Raw genomic sequence first — 14268 nt, forward strand, 5'->3', positions numbered from 1 at the left:
AAGCAATCTTTCTAAGTACAGGAGAGCAATCAAAAAATAAGCTACAACTGTCTATAAAAATAAAACACAGAATGTCATATTCAGTTCATTAGGCAACTCACGACACAATGACTAGAAGGATGGCCACATAAAGAAACAACATATGATATAATTCCCAACATGCAGAGGACAAACCAATTTTTAACATCTCTTTCATTAACACAGGTGAGAGGTGAACAATAAAACATAGGAATGCATGGAAATAAACTCATAAAGAAAAGCAGTATGTAGCAAGAAGTAATGAACAGAAAGGCTGTTTCACCAAAACTAAAAAGCTTGTAAATCTATAGGTAATTTCTACCCAGTAGTGGCTCTACTTATTGAATTTTGATCTAAGTTTCATAATACTCTACAGATGCTTCAAGCCCCTAAAATTATGTGCAAGTGTTGTTATATCAACATCTATGATTTCTTCTGGGAAAATGGCCAAGGTTTTGACTTTTGTGTGGAGAGACACGTCAAGAAAAGGCAATGTGCTTTGACCTGAATACAAAGTGTTTATCATAAAGAGGCTGGAAAGATTTCATTGTACCTCAGCAAATCTTTTTAATATGTTCTGAAATCTAGAGGTGGAACTAGAAATTACTAATCAATCACTCAATATTTATCAGGTCATCTACCATTAACACAATTCCATATGGCTGGAGAAAGCAGAAAATGATTGAGGAAGGCATCTTTATTTAAACTATAACTATAAATTAAACTCCAAAATTTAGAGTATTTCAGAATCTAAAGGTTGCAAGAGATTGTACAATGTTACTTCCCCACAAAATCATCTTCTATTAAGCCCTTTATAATCAGTAATCCAAAATCTATAAAATACTATTTCACTACACAGACAGTTTTAAACCTGTGAAACTAACACACAAACACAAAAGTGATTTTTAAAAAGGGTATATTTTTAAAGTGCAACATCTAAGAATATTAAACTTGAGAAAGCAAATTTTTTAAAATCTACTTTCAAGTCATATTTAAATTTTAGTCTACATTTAATATTTGGTCCCCAAACTACTTTCAGTTCCAAATTTGTCATAATATAACATAAACAGTATGTCATATTTATTATAACGTAAATAGTAGTCATCTGTAAATGGGAAAAAATTTTTTTTTGCATATTATGAACACTGTGCTTAAGATAAACATTTCAACATTTGAATGTACTAATCTAAAATTACTTTTACTTGAAACTACTTCATATATCACATAAAACTCAAGAAATGATTTCCATTCCTAAGGTTCATTAATTAACTAGAACACTGAAAAAGAGTTCAAGAGTCAAAGGGATTTGAAAACTGACCTATGTCATAACCCAGGACTACCTGTAAAACAATCACCCAGACAGCACGATGGGATTAACAATGGGATTCCTAGCCCTGCCCTCCAGGAGGTCTGTGATGAGATCCAGGATGGTGTAATAAAATCTCCCTGTAATCTTGATGAACAAGGTTCCCCGGGTAGCTCAGACAGTAAAGAATCTGCTTGTAATGTGGGAGACCTGGGTTCGATCCTGGGTCAGGAAGATCCCCTGGAGAAGGGCGTGGCAACCCACTCCAGTATTCTTGCCTGGAGACCTCCACGGACAGAGGAGGCTGGTGGGCTCCAGTCCATGGGGTCGCAAAGAGTCAGACACGACTGACTAACACGACAACAATCTTGATGAACAGCCAGGTTTGGGAAGCCAGATGTTGAATAACTGAATATCAGCACAGACACAGAAACAAGAAAGGGTGACAACGGATGTGCCATTTTGCTCCTGCTGAAGAATTTGTTTTTAAATCTGCAAAAAGTCATAAGGATAAATCAGAATAAAATGACTTCACGGTCTACCGTTTTCAGGAATGCTGGAGGACGGGCCTGGTTCTCCAGGTGGTTCCAAGCTATCCAGTAAGCGATTCACTTTATTTCGAAGTTCTATCAGTTCTCGACGAAGGTATTTCACTTGACTTGATTCGAGGGGTCTTGGTTGGCCATTAACTGGAATAAAAGCATTCATTTTCTTAAACTTAGGAAATATTCCTGAATAAATATATAAGTAGAATTATATGTAACAAGGAAAAATCAAAATAACTTTTTAAAAAATTGAATTCAAACAAGATACCTACTGATATCATTCAAATAACTTTTTAAGGAAAGGATTTTCATTGCTAATTTATTTTTGGAAGAAGTAAATATTCACCAGTCTTTGCTGATAACCTATGGCTTATGACCTATAAGCCCCACCAAAAAAGAAAAAATATCATTAAAAGAATTAGACTACAGTGAAATAAAGTAAAATTACAGAAGCTTTAATATAGTATATTTTAATAGAAATTATGTACCTTCAAAGGCTCATTTTACTTCACACAATTCTTTTATAGCTTGAAATAATACAATAAATATCTTATTAAAGGTAAAATATGACTGTAGGTCTGTTATCCTTCTTGCCTACTTCTGACCCAATAAAAAATTAGCTACCTAAAATAACTGCCCTAAATAAAAAATAACCTCTTTTAAAAACATGCAGAATTTACAAATTCACATCACCACTGTCCTTAAAAGCAGTTACTTTAAAAGCAGCACACAAGCCAGAAAAAGTCAGAGATTATTCAATAATCATTGGGCTTTTTTTTAAAGGGCAATATTACCTCATTTAATTACCCATTTTATCCAAATGACTTTCAACTAACTAAAAAAAAAAAGGATCCTTCTTCCAGCAACAAAGACTGTCACCACTGAGATTATTAATTTATAAAAAAGTGACACAAAGTTCTGAATGCAAACCTCAAAGTAAGAGTTCAAAACTTAAACTTTTTTATGCATTTTGTATACTGACAATTTATATGTGTATGTGTGTGTGTATATCTTACCTATTTACAAATTCCTAAGGCATCAAATTAGAAAAGGACATCTACTTGAAAATAAAGGTTCAGGGAGATTTTTTGTAGAACTTTTCAAACATCAAACCAATATAAGCTTTTAAAAGCTAATCCACCAGTATTTTACATACTACCGATGTATTTATGAGAAAGTTCAATATAATTTCCTACCTGTATCAATTATTGGCTTTTACTGGGTGTTACTGTTTTCTCTTTAATAGCTGAAAAGAAGAAAAGGAGCTCCTGGAAGCTAAGAACTGGCCCTCTACTGTAAGACAGGCTTTCGTGTTGCTCTAAGCTGGCATGGTATTCACATGTAGATTGTTAAACATAAACAATTTCAGAACATACCAACAGTACATCAACTGCATCTCAATAAATTTTCTTTTTAAAGCAAGATTGCAGCCATGAAATTAAAAGCCGCTTACTCCTTGGAAGGAAAGTTATGGCCAACCTAGACAGCATATTAAAAAGCAGAGACATTACTTTGCCAACAAAGGTCCATCTAGTCAAGGCTATGGTTTTTCCAGTGGTCATGTATGGATGTGAGAGTTGGACTGTGAAGAAAGTTGAGCACAGCAGAATTAATGCTTTTGAACTGTGGTGTTGGAGAAGACTCTTGAGAGTCCCTTGGACTGCAAGGAGATCCAACCAGTCCATCCTAAATGAAATCAGTCCTGGGTGTTCATTGGAAGGACTAATGTTGAAGCTGAAACTCCAATACTTTGGCCATCTGATGCAAAGGGCTAACTCATTTGAAAAGGCCCTGATGCTGGGAAAGATTGAGGGCAGGAGAAGGGGACAGCAGAGGATGAGATGGTTGGATGGCATCACTGACTCAATGGACAAGGGTTTGGGTGGGCTCCGGGAGTTGGTAATGGACAGGAAGGCCTGGTGTGCTGCGGTTCATGGGGTCACAAAGAGTCTGACATGACTGAGTGACTGAACTGAACTGAAAGACCACCACCAGCTATCATTAGAGATCACTTTGGGACTGATGTAGCTCAAGACAAAAAAGAAAGCCAGTCCATAATCATGTGAGAACTCAGACATAAAAACATGGACCAGACCACAAAAATGACCAAACGTCCCTGGCTAATTATGAGTGACACTATTTTACCAATTGCAAGCTCTAGCCTCAGTTCACCCCCCTTATCTTCTGGATAAGACTTAGTAAGATAAATCACAGGACTACTACCTAATAGGTAAATCATAAATCATGGGATTACTACCTAATCAGAGGACTACCCCCACTTCCTGACAACAGCCCATCTAGAGCAAAGCCCCATTCCTCCAACCCTATGCAAAATCATCTGACACAAGCTCAAGCCCTAGGAAAAATCCTTTCTAACACATTTTTACTGACATCCTGTTCTTCTCCAGGTGTTCCTTCTCCTTCACAGCAATGTATTAATCTTTGAGGCTAAACTCCCTTTCATTCCTAATATTGCTTCCTTGTGCCTTTTTTTAAAAAAAAAGTAAACTTAATAGAGGTGTGCTAGTTATATATTTTCAAAATCGCTGATCCCATCAATTCCCCCAACTTCTAGTTCACTTCTGCTTTTTATTATTTTCTTTTTTCTAAGTTATCTGGACTTACACTATCCTTTTTGTATTTAGCTTTAGCATACTCTAAAAACTTTGTCATGTAAAAATCATCACTAATTAGAAATCTAATTCCTAATATGACTTCTTCTATGGTATGTTACTTAAAAGCATATTTTTATCTGCAAAAATATGGCAGTTTGGGTTATCTTTTTTGCCCAACAGTTTCTAATGAAACCAGAGAAAATGATCTTTAACATATTCCTTATCTGATATTTACTGAGACTCACTGGAAAACCCAGTAGATGGTCAACTTTTATAAATGTCCAAATGCACTAAAGCAAAACTGAATCCTGTCCATTGCTAGATCCACATGATCAAGCCGGTACCTGTTTTGCTTAAATTTTGAGGCTGCTTGATCTATCAGTTTTGAAGAGAAGAGTATTAACAGTTCTCTTATGATTACAAATTTTCCTTTTTCTGTCAATTTTTCCTTGAAGAAAAATCTAAGGCTATGATGTATAAATGTTCCAAATTGTTACATCTTCCCAGAGAATTATTTTTTATCACAATGAAGTGACTATTACTAATAAAATTTTCACTTAATAATTAGTCAATTCTGTTAATATTACTCACTAGCTTTGAGTTTGTTTTGTTTACAAACTTATCTAGCCTTTTACTTTCAAACTCTGCACAATAATCTTCTGGTATCTCTCTTATAATCAGCATGTAACAAAATTCTGTTTAACCAATACAAGAATCTGTCTTTTAACTCTGTTTAGTCCGTATTTTGTGCTACTTTCTATTTATTAAGTTTTCCTCTGTTTATTTTCCTCAATCCTCCCCATTCAGCTAACCAAGTACCCTTTGTTTCCTTCTTTTCCCTGTACTGGCTATTTCCAGACTTTCAATAATCATGCTTACATTTTAGAAATGCATACTTCAATTTAAAAAACCTAAGTTAATTACTATCCCCCTCCCAAATAATCCAAGTCTTTACAATATTTTAATTCCTATCATCCTCTCCATTCTTACATATAATTATTTCTCAGTATTTTGTCCCATCTTGTTTCTATATTTCTAAAGTTACGATTTTTAAATAATCAGTGCTCATTTAAATTTACACATGACAACCAGTTTATTTGCTCACAACTTCTTGCATCTTTCACCATTTTTCCGGACTCAATTTCATTCTTGCTGACTAACCATTTAAAAAAATTCTCTTAACAAGGATCTAAGACTGGTAAATCCTTAGTCAATGTTTGAAAATGATTTTATTTCTCCTTATTCCTTAAGTTTAACACATCAAAGAATGCTACTTTTCGATCCATCTTTTTCTGAAGAGTGTAAGATATTATTCTACTGTCATCTATTTTCTATTATTATTAATATGAAGAAGTCTATTAGCAGTCTGATACATTTGTAGGTGATCAGTCTAATTCACACAGACTACTTTGAAAATTATCTGTCTTATATATTCTCCAGTTTCATGACAATACATCCAATGGAGATTTATTTTTACTTACCCTGCCCAGGATCCACTGTGCCTCCTATAACTGAAGGTATCTATAATGTATATAATTCTAAAAAATTCTTTATTCATTTCTTCCTCATATATTTCCACTCCCCTAATCTCTCCGTGTTTAGAGTCTTAATGGAAATAGGCCGCTGCTGCTGCTGCTGCTAAGTCGCTTCAGTCGTGTCTGACTCTGCGACCCCATAGATGGCAGCCCACCAGGCTCCCCGTCCCTGGGATTCTCCAGGCAAGAACACTGGAGTGGGCTGCCATTGCCTTCTCCAAGGCATGCATGCATGCTAAGTCACTTCAGTTTTGTCCGACTCTGTGGGACCCTATGGACAGCAACCCACCAGGCTCCTCCATCCACAGCATTCTCTAGGCAAGAACACTGGAGTGGGTTGCCATTTCCTTCCCCAGGAAATAGGCTAGACTTTCTCAAATCCTCTCTCACTATTCTCCAACCCTGTGCTTTCGTGCTCTATTCTCTCATTTCTTTAGACTACCTACCTTCCAGTTTACTAAATCCCCCGTCAGTTGTGACTTATCTGTTGCTCTCTCCATTTAGTATTTAATGTCAATGATTATATTTTTCATTTCCAAAAGTTATCTTAAGTTCTTTTCTAAGGGATTTGTTTTTTGACATACAGTTGATTTACAATGTTAAGTTTCCGGTGTGCAGCAGAATGATTCAGTTATACGTACACAAAATGTGTGTGTGCGTGTGTTGTTTTTTCAGATTCTTTTCCATTATAGGTTATTACAAGATATTGAATACAATTCCCTGTACTATACAACAGATTCTGTTTATCTACCTTAAGTTTTTTTTAATGTTTTTCCATAATGCCTAGTTCTTATATTATTTCTTCTTTTATGTCTAATAACAATACATATTTTATTAACACTTCTACTAAGTTCTTAGAAATCTAATCCTACTACTAGTTGTACCCATTGTTTCTTGTTCACATGGATGTTTCATGTGTCCTGCAGTTTTGAACTCTAAGTTCATCAACAGGATTTTATCTGTAGAAGCCTATGTTATTTGGATTGAGAACATATACCCTCCAGAGAAGATTTTTGCCTTTGTTTCTTGCACTTTTTATGGTGGTATCTGGGTGTGGGAGTTCCCAAAGGGTCATGGTTATACATCCTTAAGAGAGCCTTCACAAACCTCTGATAGCTCGCAATAGATGAGAGTTTCCTTATCAGTTTCTTGACTTTTCCTCTACCAATGAAGAGAGATTTTTCTTCTACAATCTGCTTTTTGACAGTAAAGTCATTGAGGGTCTAGGACCATGTAGACAGCAAGTGACAAGTCCGTAGATCACGCAGACTAAAACCTTCAGCATCACCACCAAAAGCGTCCCAAGCCTCAGCTTTTGGTACTTCAGGCCCTGGTTTTTCATTTCAATTATATTTTGATCCTTGACATCTTCCTCACATTCCTGAGCAACCTTAGGTGTGTAATTCAAAAAATATATTCAGTATTGTTTATCCAGTACATTCTCAGTGTTTCTGAGATGAAGATTTTCAGTTTGCCTAAAGACTGGTAGCTGGCCAATAGTGGTTAGGTATTTTAAGACTCAATATTGTAAAGAGATTATCTTTTATTTTTTTAAAAAATTTAGTAGTTTTTGTTACTAACATTTTAAAGTGATTCATATTCACCCTTCTTAGAAGGAGATGAAATAAATACAAATTAAACCAACTGGCCATTGATCCTATTTCATGGAACTGTGTGAGTCAGCGCTACATAATTTTTAAAAATGCTAACCAACATTCAGGAAAAAAGTCCACATGTTTTTTCACATAACCATGCTACTACTTTAACTTTGCAATCATTTCTATCTTCTCCCTTAAGTGTTCTGCCTTGCAAATCTGTCATGATCTGTAAGAAAAAATCTGTAAGATTAAATTTAGTCTTATGTTTTTGTTTTTTAATCAGAACTATCTCAGATCTTGAAATACTCCTTAAAAAATAATGTCTAAAAAAAGTATCAGTTCAGTCACTTAGTCGTGTCCAACTCTTTGTGACCCCATGGACTGCAGCACATCAAGTCTCCCTGTCCATCTCACCAACTCCTGGAGCTTGCTCAAACTCATGTAGGTATCAGTCCTATACATTAAACCCTGAGAATAAGTAAAAACATACTACATTAGAAAACAATTATATATTCTTAAAGAATTAAACTAAATTGCAGTTTTAACCCTGAAATTATTTTCAATCCTGAAACACTTATACAAGTGGCAGACATTACTATTTAGGGTAACAGCAGATGGGTTATTTAAAATATGTCTACTTTCTATTAATCTTCAAAGAATATAGTTAAGCCTTAAAATTTAAAAATTCTGATATAGCAGAAAAAAATTACCACTTAATTTTGAATCTTAAAAAGGAAAAAGGCTAAAAAGTATTTCATAAAAATACAAAGAAGAGTAAATATATTAGTTTAGCACTTACCAAATAATGTCAGTTTCAGTATCCTACTACACTGAATTGCAAAGGAAAGGTCAGAACTATCAAAAATTGTTATAAGATCTCCATCTGAAACAAATAAAAATTTCAAATTTGCATCAGTAGTAAGCTAGGATATATATCCATTAAAATGCAAAATGTGGATCACACAGCATAGAGAATCTTCCATAAAACCTTTAAGCATAAAGGATCTAGGGAAGACGTACTTATCCAAAAGGATACTAAATAAATTTTATTTCTTTCGTGGCAAGATATTTATATTATTCTTGTAAGAAGAGCCAACACATAGCTAAGATTAATGTAATTTTTACTAATCACCTGGAGGAAATAACAGTTTAGAATGAAATCTTTTCTAAGATATTTAAATATATTTATCAGAAATCAAGATAATAGTCATTCTCAAGGTTCGAATTTTAATTCTAAGCACAGTAAAACACCACTGACACAGACAGAGGGGAAGCCATATGTAACAGGAACTAAAAAGGTTGCAAACTTTTTTCCTGCAAAATTGTTCTAATAAGGTCCCCAGTCATCTCAACACTAAGATGAAAACCATCAATTCTCCTCAAGAAAATACTCATGTACACAAATTTCTGAAATCCCCTAGATCCCAAGGATAAAGAATACTATAATCAGCATATCAATTGCCTGTTCAAAAGCTTTCAAAGGGCTAGGGAAAAAAAGGTTAGGGAAAGAACAGAAGAGAAGCCATTGCAAGATATCCTCAGACACAGCTCGGGGAGCGGGGCGTCATGGTGAGGCTGAGAGGCAGCTCCAGTCATGCTCTGCACACCAGTTTTAACACTGATTAGGCCGGTTATTTTGGATAAAGATGGCAATGAAAGCCATAACTGAGAGTTTTATCATCTCTCTACAGCAGACCAATGTTTTTTTTTTTTTTTTTTTTAAAACATACACATCTAATGCTCAACTTTAGGGATTCTACTCATAAACATATTTTTAAGCACATATGTAAAAGAAGTAAATTTCTATAACTGGTTTTTTCTTTTCTGATCTCCCCAACAGAAATAGAGTATCTATGACATCAGGAATTCTTTACCTAAGTCAGCTCTCCAAACTAGTGCCCAATACAATCTATGGAACACAAATCTGTATAATTTAAAAAAGCACTCAAAAACACGATGAAAAATAAATTAAATGTGATAACCAGATGTAGACGACAGTTTCAACAATGAGGATACCCTAAGTAGGGAGTCACAAATTACAATCAATGGATAAATTCTGGCTTAAAGAATTCAAACTAAGGATAGTTTTTATAATTTTAAAAGGTTCTAGAAAAAAGATCAGCAAAGCCTTATAGGACCCACAATTCTAAACTACTATGTGATCCTTTAAAGAAGGAGTTGGCTGACCCTTCCATAAACAAACATGAGTTAAGAGAAAGGCAGTAAAACAGTAAAGGCAGTTTAAGACATGCCAACTCTGAGGTAAGAGCAAATCATCTCAGGTTTTGCTGCTCAGTCGCTAAGTCACGTCCAGCTCTTTATAACCCATGGACTGTGGCACACCAGGCCTCCCAGTCCCCCACTATCTCCCGGAGTTTGCCCAAGTTCATTGTCAGCTTTGAGGTAAGAGCAAATCATCTCAGGTAAAACCATTAAAAACTTGAGTTGTAAAGTCCTACAAACAAAAAAAAAAAACAAACGGATCACATTTACACACACATTTGGAAGTCAAACGGGATAATCAATGTATTGTAAAGAGATGAGGTTACTAGGGAAGAGAAGAAGAAGAAAACTCTCTCCTTTTTTGTTCCTTAACATGGATGACCCTCAAAAATTAGTTTTGGGTAACATTAGATGAAGGGGCTTCCCCTGTGACTCAGCTGGTAAAGAACCTGCCTATCAATGCAGGACACACAAGAGATGTGAGTTCGATCCCTGGGTCAGGAAGATCCCCTGGAGGAGGGCGTAACTATCCACTCCAGTATTGTTACCTGGAGAATCCCATAAACAGGGATTGCGTAGAGTGGGACACGACTGAGCACGTAACACTTTCACTTTTCAACATTATATGAAATACTAAAAAAATGAAAGGCATATTATACCTCCAGGGAAATAACTGGCTTAGTTGGCCATCAGTGATTTATACTACCCTTCCACAGGGTAAGTTGTTGGAAAGTGGCTATCCAACCAGGGACAGTTCCCACCCAACCCACTAACATCTCAGCAGTCATGTGACTGGGGTCTGGTCATTGTGATGTGAGCTGAAATGACACACACCACCTCCAGGCCTAGAGAGTACAATCTCCCATGTAATGCTCTACACTCCGTCTTCATGCATCTGCTTGCTAAATGCCAATGCTCAAGGTGAGCTTGTAGGCCATATGTTGAAGATATCAGAGCTTCTGTCAACCTGGGCCCCTGAATGATTTCTTGAGTGTTAAGCCACTGAGATTTTAAGATTTTTATGCTAACAGCTGACATTACTTTAAACCGACACAGAGAAAAATGAAGCTATTAGGGATGAGACAACTGAGACAGCACAGCGTCAGAGAAATAAGAGCATTTATAAAACGATGCTGTGGATAGCAGTGCCAAGTGCTGAGATCGAGATGAAACAGACTGGAAATAAATTCAGCAGTAATAAAGATACCGGTAACCACCTAAAGCCCAATTTCACTAGAGATGTTAACAAAGATGACAGGTTAAAAGAAAAAGAAATAGAGAGAGTCTATTGAGGCAGGTGTGAAACCCTGCAGTCAGAACAGCAGAGAACAAACTGTAAATGCAGGAATAATGATTCTGATTATATTTCCATTATCAAGACCACTTGTTTTAAGAGATTTTGCCTTGATTATAGAAATAATAAACAAATGCTTTATGTTTCCAAAAAAAAGATAGTCTACTAATATAATTCCACTATGTCGTTGATGATGTATTTGTCCGGTAAAATCCATCTCCATAAAAAGTTTTGTAGTCAAATCAGCCTAGGAACACTGCATAAACTGAGAAAGCACATCAGCATATTATGTGCTCTGAAAACTCCTGCAAACAAACAGCTTTTCCATACTTAGCTGACCACAAAGCCTTTCTCATTCAAAATGTACTAACATCCCTTTCACTTTGGGAAATATGAGGGAGTTTGGTTTTAAAGCAAAAAGGAAGCCAGAATTGTACAGGCATAAAAGAAAAACAGATGGCCTGTAAAAAAAAATGCAACAGTATCCTAACGTAGCCCCTTCTAATAGCATCCCCTTCTAATAATAAATCACTTGGCAAATTTTTAACTTTTAAGTATAACTAACTACATAGGCATTCTCTTTAAATAAAGGAAACTGGTACTCAATTACCATAGGAGGAAACAGAATTTTTATTCGGAGTTCAATGAAAAATGGGCAAAAGAATACATATAATACTTAAGACTTTTAAAAACTTGAGAAACACTCTTACCTTCATCTTTATATTTTATTGTAACTTCATCATTACTCAGAAGTTTTCCTCTGAAGACTCGCTGCATCATTAGCACTAATTCATCATAAGTAATATCTTCATTATGAATGGGAATTCGTCGAATATCCTCCCCAAGTTGAGCTTTGATGATTAGCTTCCCACTCAGATCCAACTGCCCATTCATGGTGGACTCCAGGATGTTCTATATATGTAACTCTAGAGAAAAACTGACAAAATGGTCTTGATGATTAAATAGCTATAAAACATATTTTAAAAGCTAAAAAAGCAAAGCTACTACTAAAATCTAAGAAATTCTCAGTTTCAAAGGAAATTCACTATTCCCATGTTACCATATTTATGGTAAAATGGTCTGGAACTGGTTTTATTATGTGCATAAGAAAATAAGTTTTATTATTTTATGTCTGTTATTATTTTACCCATATAGTTAACTGCTCATCTGATTTAGATTTCTTACTTAACATGTCTAGAACAAAATCCTGATCTTCCCCTCAAAATGTGCTTCTCTTGTTTTCTCCATCTCTATTAATGACAATTCTCCTAAGATATTCAAGATAAACAAAAAAAAAACCTTAGTTCCTCTCTTTCCCGCACACCTCACATATACCAAATTGCCAATGAATCTAGTTGCCACAACTTTCAAAATATCTCTAGGGTCCAACCCTTCACCTCTATCAACTTAATCCAAGCCACCATCATCTCTTGCCTGGATTACTGCAAAAGACTCCTAACTGGTCTGTCATCCTTTTACCTTTGCTTAACAAAGGCACCCTCAACACATCAGAGTTATCCTGTTGAATAAAATCTAGTATAACTACTTTAAAATCTTCCAACAGAGTCTCATCTCACTCTTGCTAAAAGCCAGAACTACAAGGCTATGATCTGATTTAACCTCACTTCCCACCTCTCCCCCTGGCCACTCTGCTACGCTCAGACCACAGTCTCCTTCTCAAGACCTGGCACTTGCTACGTCCTTAACCTTGAGCCCTTTTCACAGCCCTCACATGACTTAGATCTCTGATCAACTGTTAACTTCTCAGAGGTTTATCCTGGCCATCTAATTTAAAATGGCTTTACAGTCACTTTCTTATCCAGCTTCATTTTCTGCTAAGCACTAATCAGTACCAAACATTAAAAAAGTATTAATTTTTATTCTTTTCCACTAGAAAATAGGGAAATAAATGGTTTTGTTCACTGTTATTTCTGGAGCCTAGAACAGTGCCTAGCACCGTTAATTATTCTACAGTCTCTAAAGGAAGGACAATCATTAAATACTAGCTTCCAAACCCTCCTAGCCTGTGTATATTAAATGCTAACCCTGAAGAGGAAAGTATGTGTGAACACTAAAATAGTCTCAAACTTTTCTCGCTAAAATAAGAAAGACCTCATGAGCATTTTCTCCAATTTTCCGATTTTCAGAACTTGAGAACATCCTCCTGCGCTTTCTAACAAGACTGTCCACTATTGTTTCTCCATCTTCCGTAACGCTCCCATCCCCAAACCTGAGTATATGTGATAAGACAGTGTCAGAGAACTAAATACTAACTTGCTATTGAATTCTGCCTTCTTGGGTCTTATTTTAATCTTAGGTTATTCAACATGCTTCTCCTATAATGACTTTGCAATCCGAAATTCAAAATAATGCCTGCGGTCTCTAGTAATTTAATACCATTATCGTATATGATAATGTCATTACAATAACAGAAAATACACTTTTGCTTAATTAATATGCTAATATCTCTTCTTCTCAAGGCCTCTTTTTTCCAAGACCAAGATGTTCATGAACACATTATTTGTAACCACAGAGCATTCCTACTGGTCACATTCTGGTTTCAAAACTATGCTTCTCTACTAGCAGCATTCTGCTTTCTTCTCTTAAACGTGTTATTTTATTAACATATTTAGTTTTCCTAGTTCTCTACATCTGCTCCTTTATGTGTGTGTGAAAGCACTCAACCTGGCCCCCAACACACCAACACTTCAAATATTTGAAGAAAGTTTTCATGAATCCTAATTCATTTAATCAATAGTATACATAAATGCCCTAGCATCCTCATATAAATGCCACATGTCCTTCCAATCAAATACTTATCAAATAATTGTCTCTAGACTCCCTTGCCACCCTCTGAACAAATTAATTTTATGAATGAATCTTTAATGCCCATCTTAAAATGGTGCATTAAATACAGAATCTAACACTCTAAGGTCAGTTAAGAACAGAGTGGACTATGTTCTACCATCCAGATGCTACGCTTGTCTTAACATAAGAAGAGAATACAGTGTTTCATTTGCCAATTCTGACAATGGACTTTTCCTGAAGACTTTGATTACCTGAAACCTCCATACAATCCCTTCACCTGTGAGCCAAACCAGCCCTCTTCATTTGGCAAATACTTAAACACCTGC

At 35.6% G+C, this 14268-nt stretch overlaps 1 protein-coding gene across 4 annotated transcripts in view; it reads right to left on the reverse strand.

Annotated features, from left to right (window-relative positions):
• Positions 1 to 14268, reverse strand: part of TFG (trafficking from ER to golgi regulator) — a 31056-nt gene that overhangs the window by 14657 nt on the left and 2131 nt on the right. For all 4 annotated transcript variants that reach the window (XM_065913801.1, XM_065913800.1, XM_065913799.1 and 1 more), the window contains exons 2-4: positions 11845 to 12071; positions 8417 to 8500; positions 1867 to 2013 (exon numbers count right to left, since the gene is read on the reverse strand). In XM_065913801.1, coding sequence (XP_065769873.1) covers positions 1867 to 2013; positions 8417 to 8500; positions 11845 to 12028 — 415 coding nt within the window. In that variant the 5' untranslated portion in view covers positions 12029 to 12071. The remainder of the gene's footprint in view (positions 1 to 1866; positions 2014 to 8416; positions 8501 to 11844; positions 12072 to 14268) is intronic.

This window comes from Muntiacus reevesi, chromosome 21 (assembly GCF_963930625.1).
Source record: "Muntiacus reevesi chromosome 21, mMunRee1.1, whole genome shotgun sequence".
NCBI classification, from domain to species: Eukaryota; Metazoa; Chordata; class Mammalia; order Artiodactyla; family Cervidae; genus Muntiacus; species Muntiacus reevesi.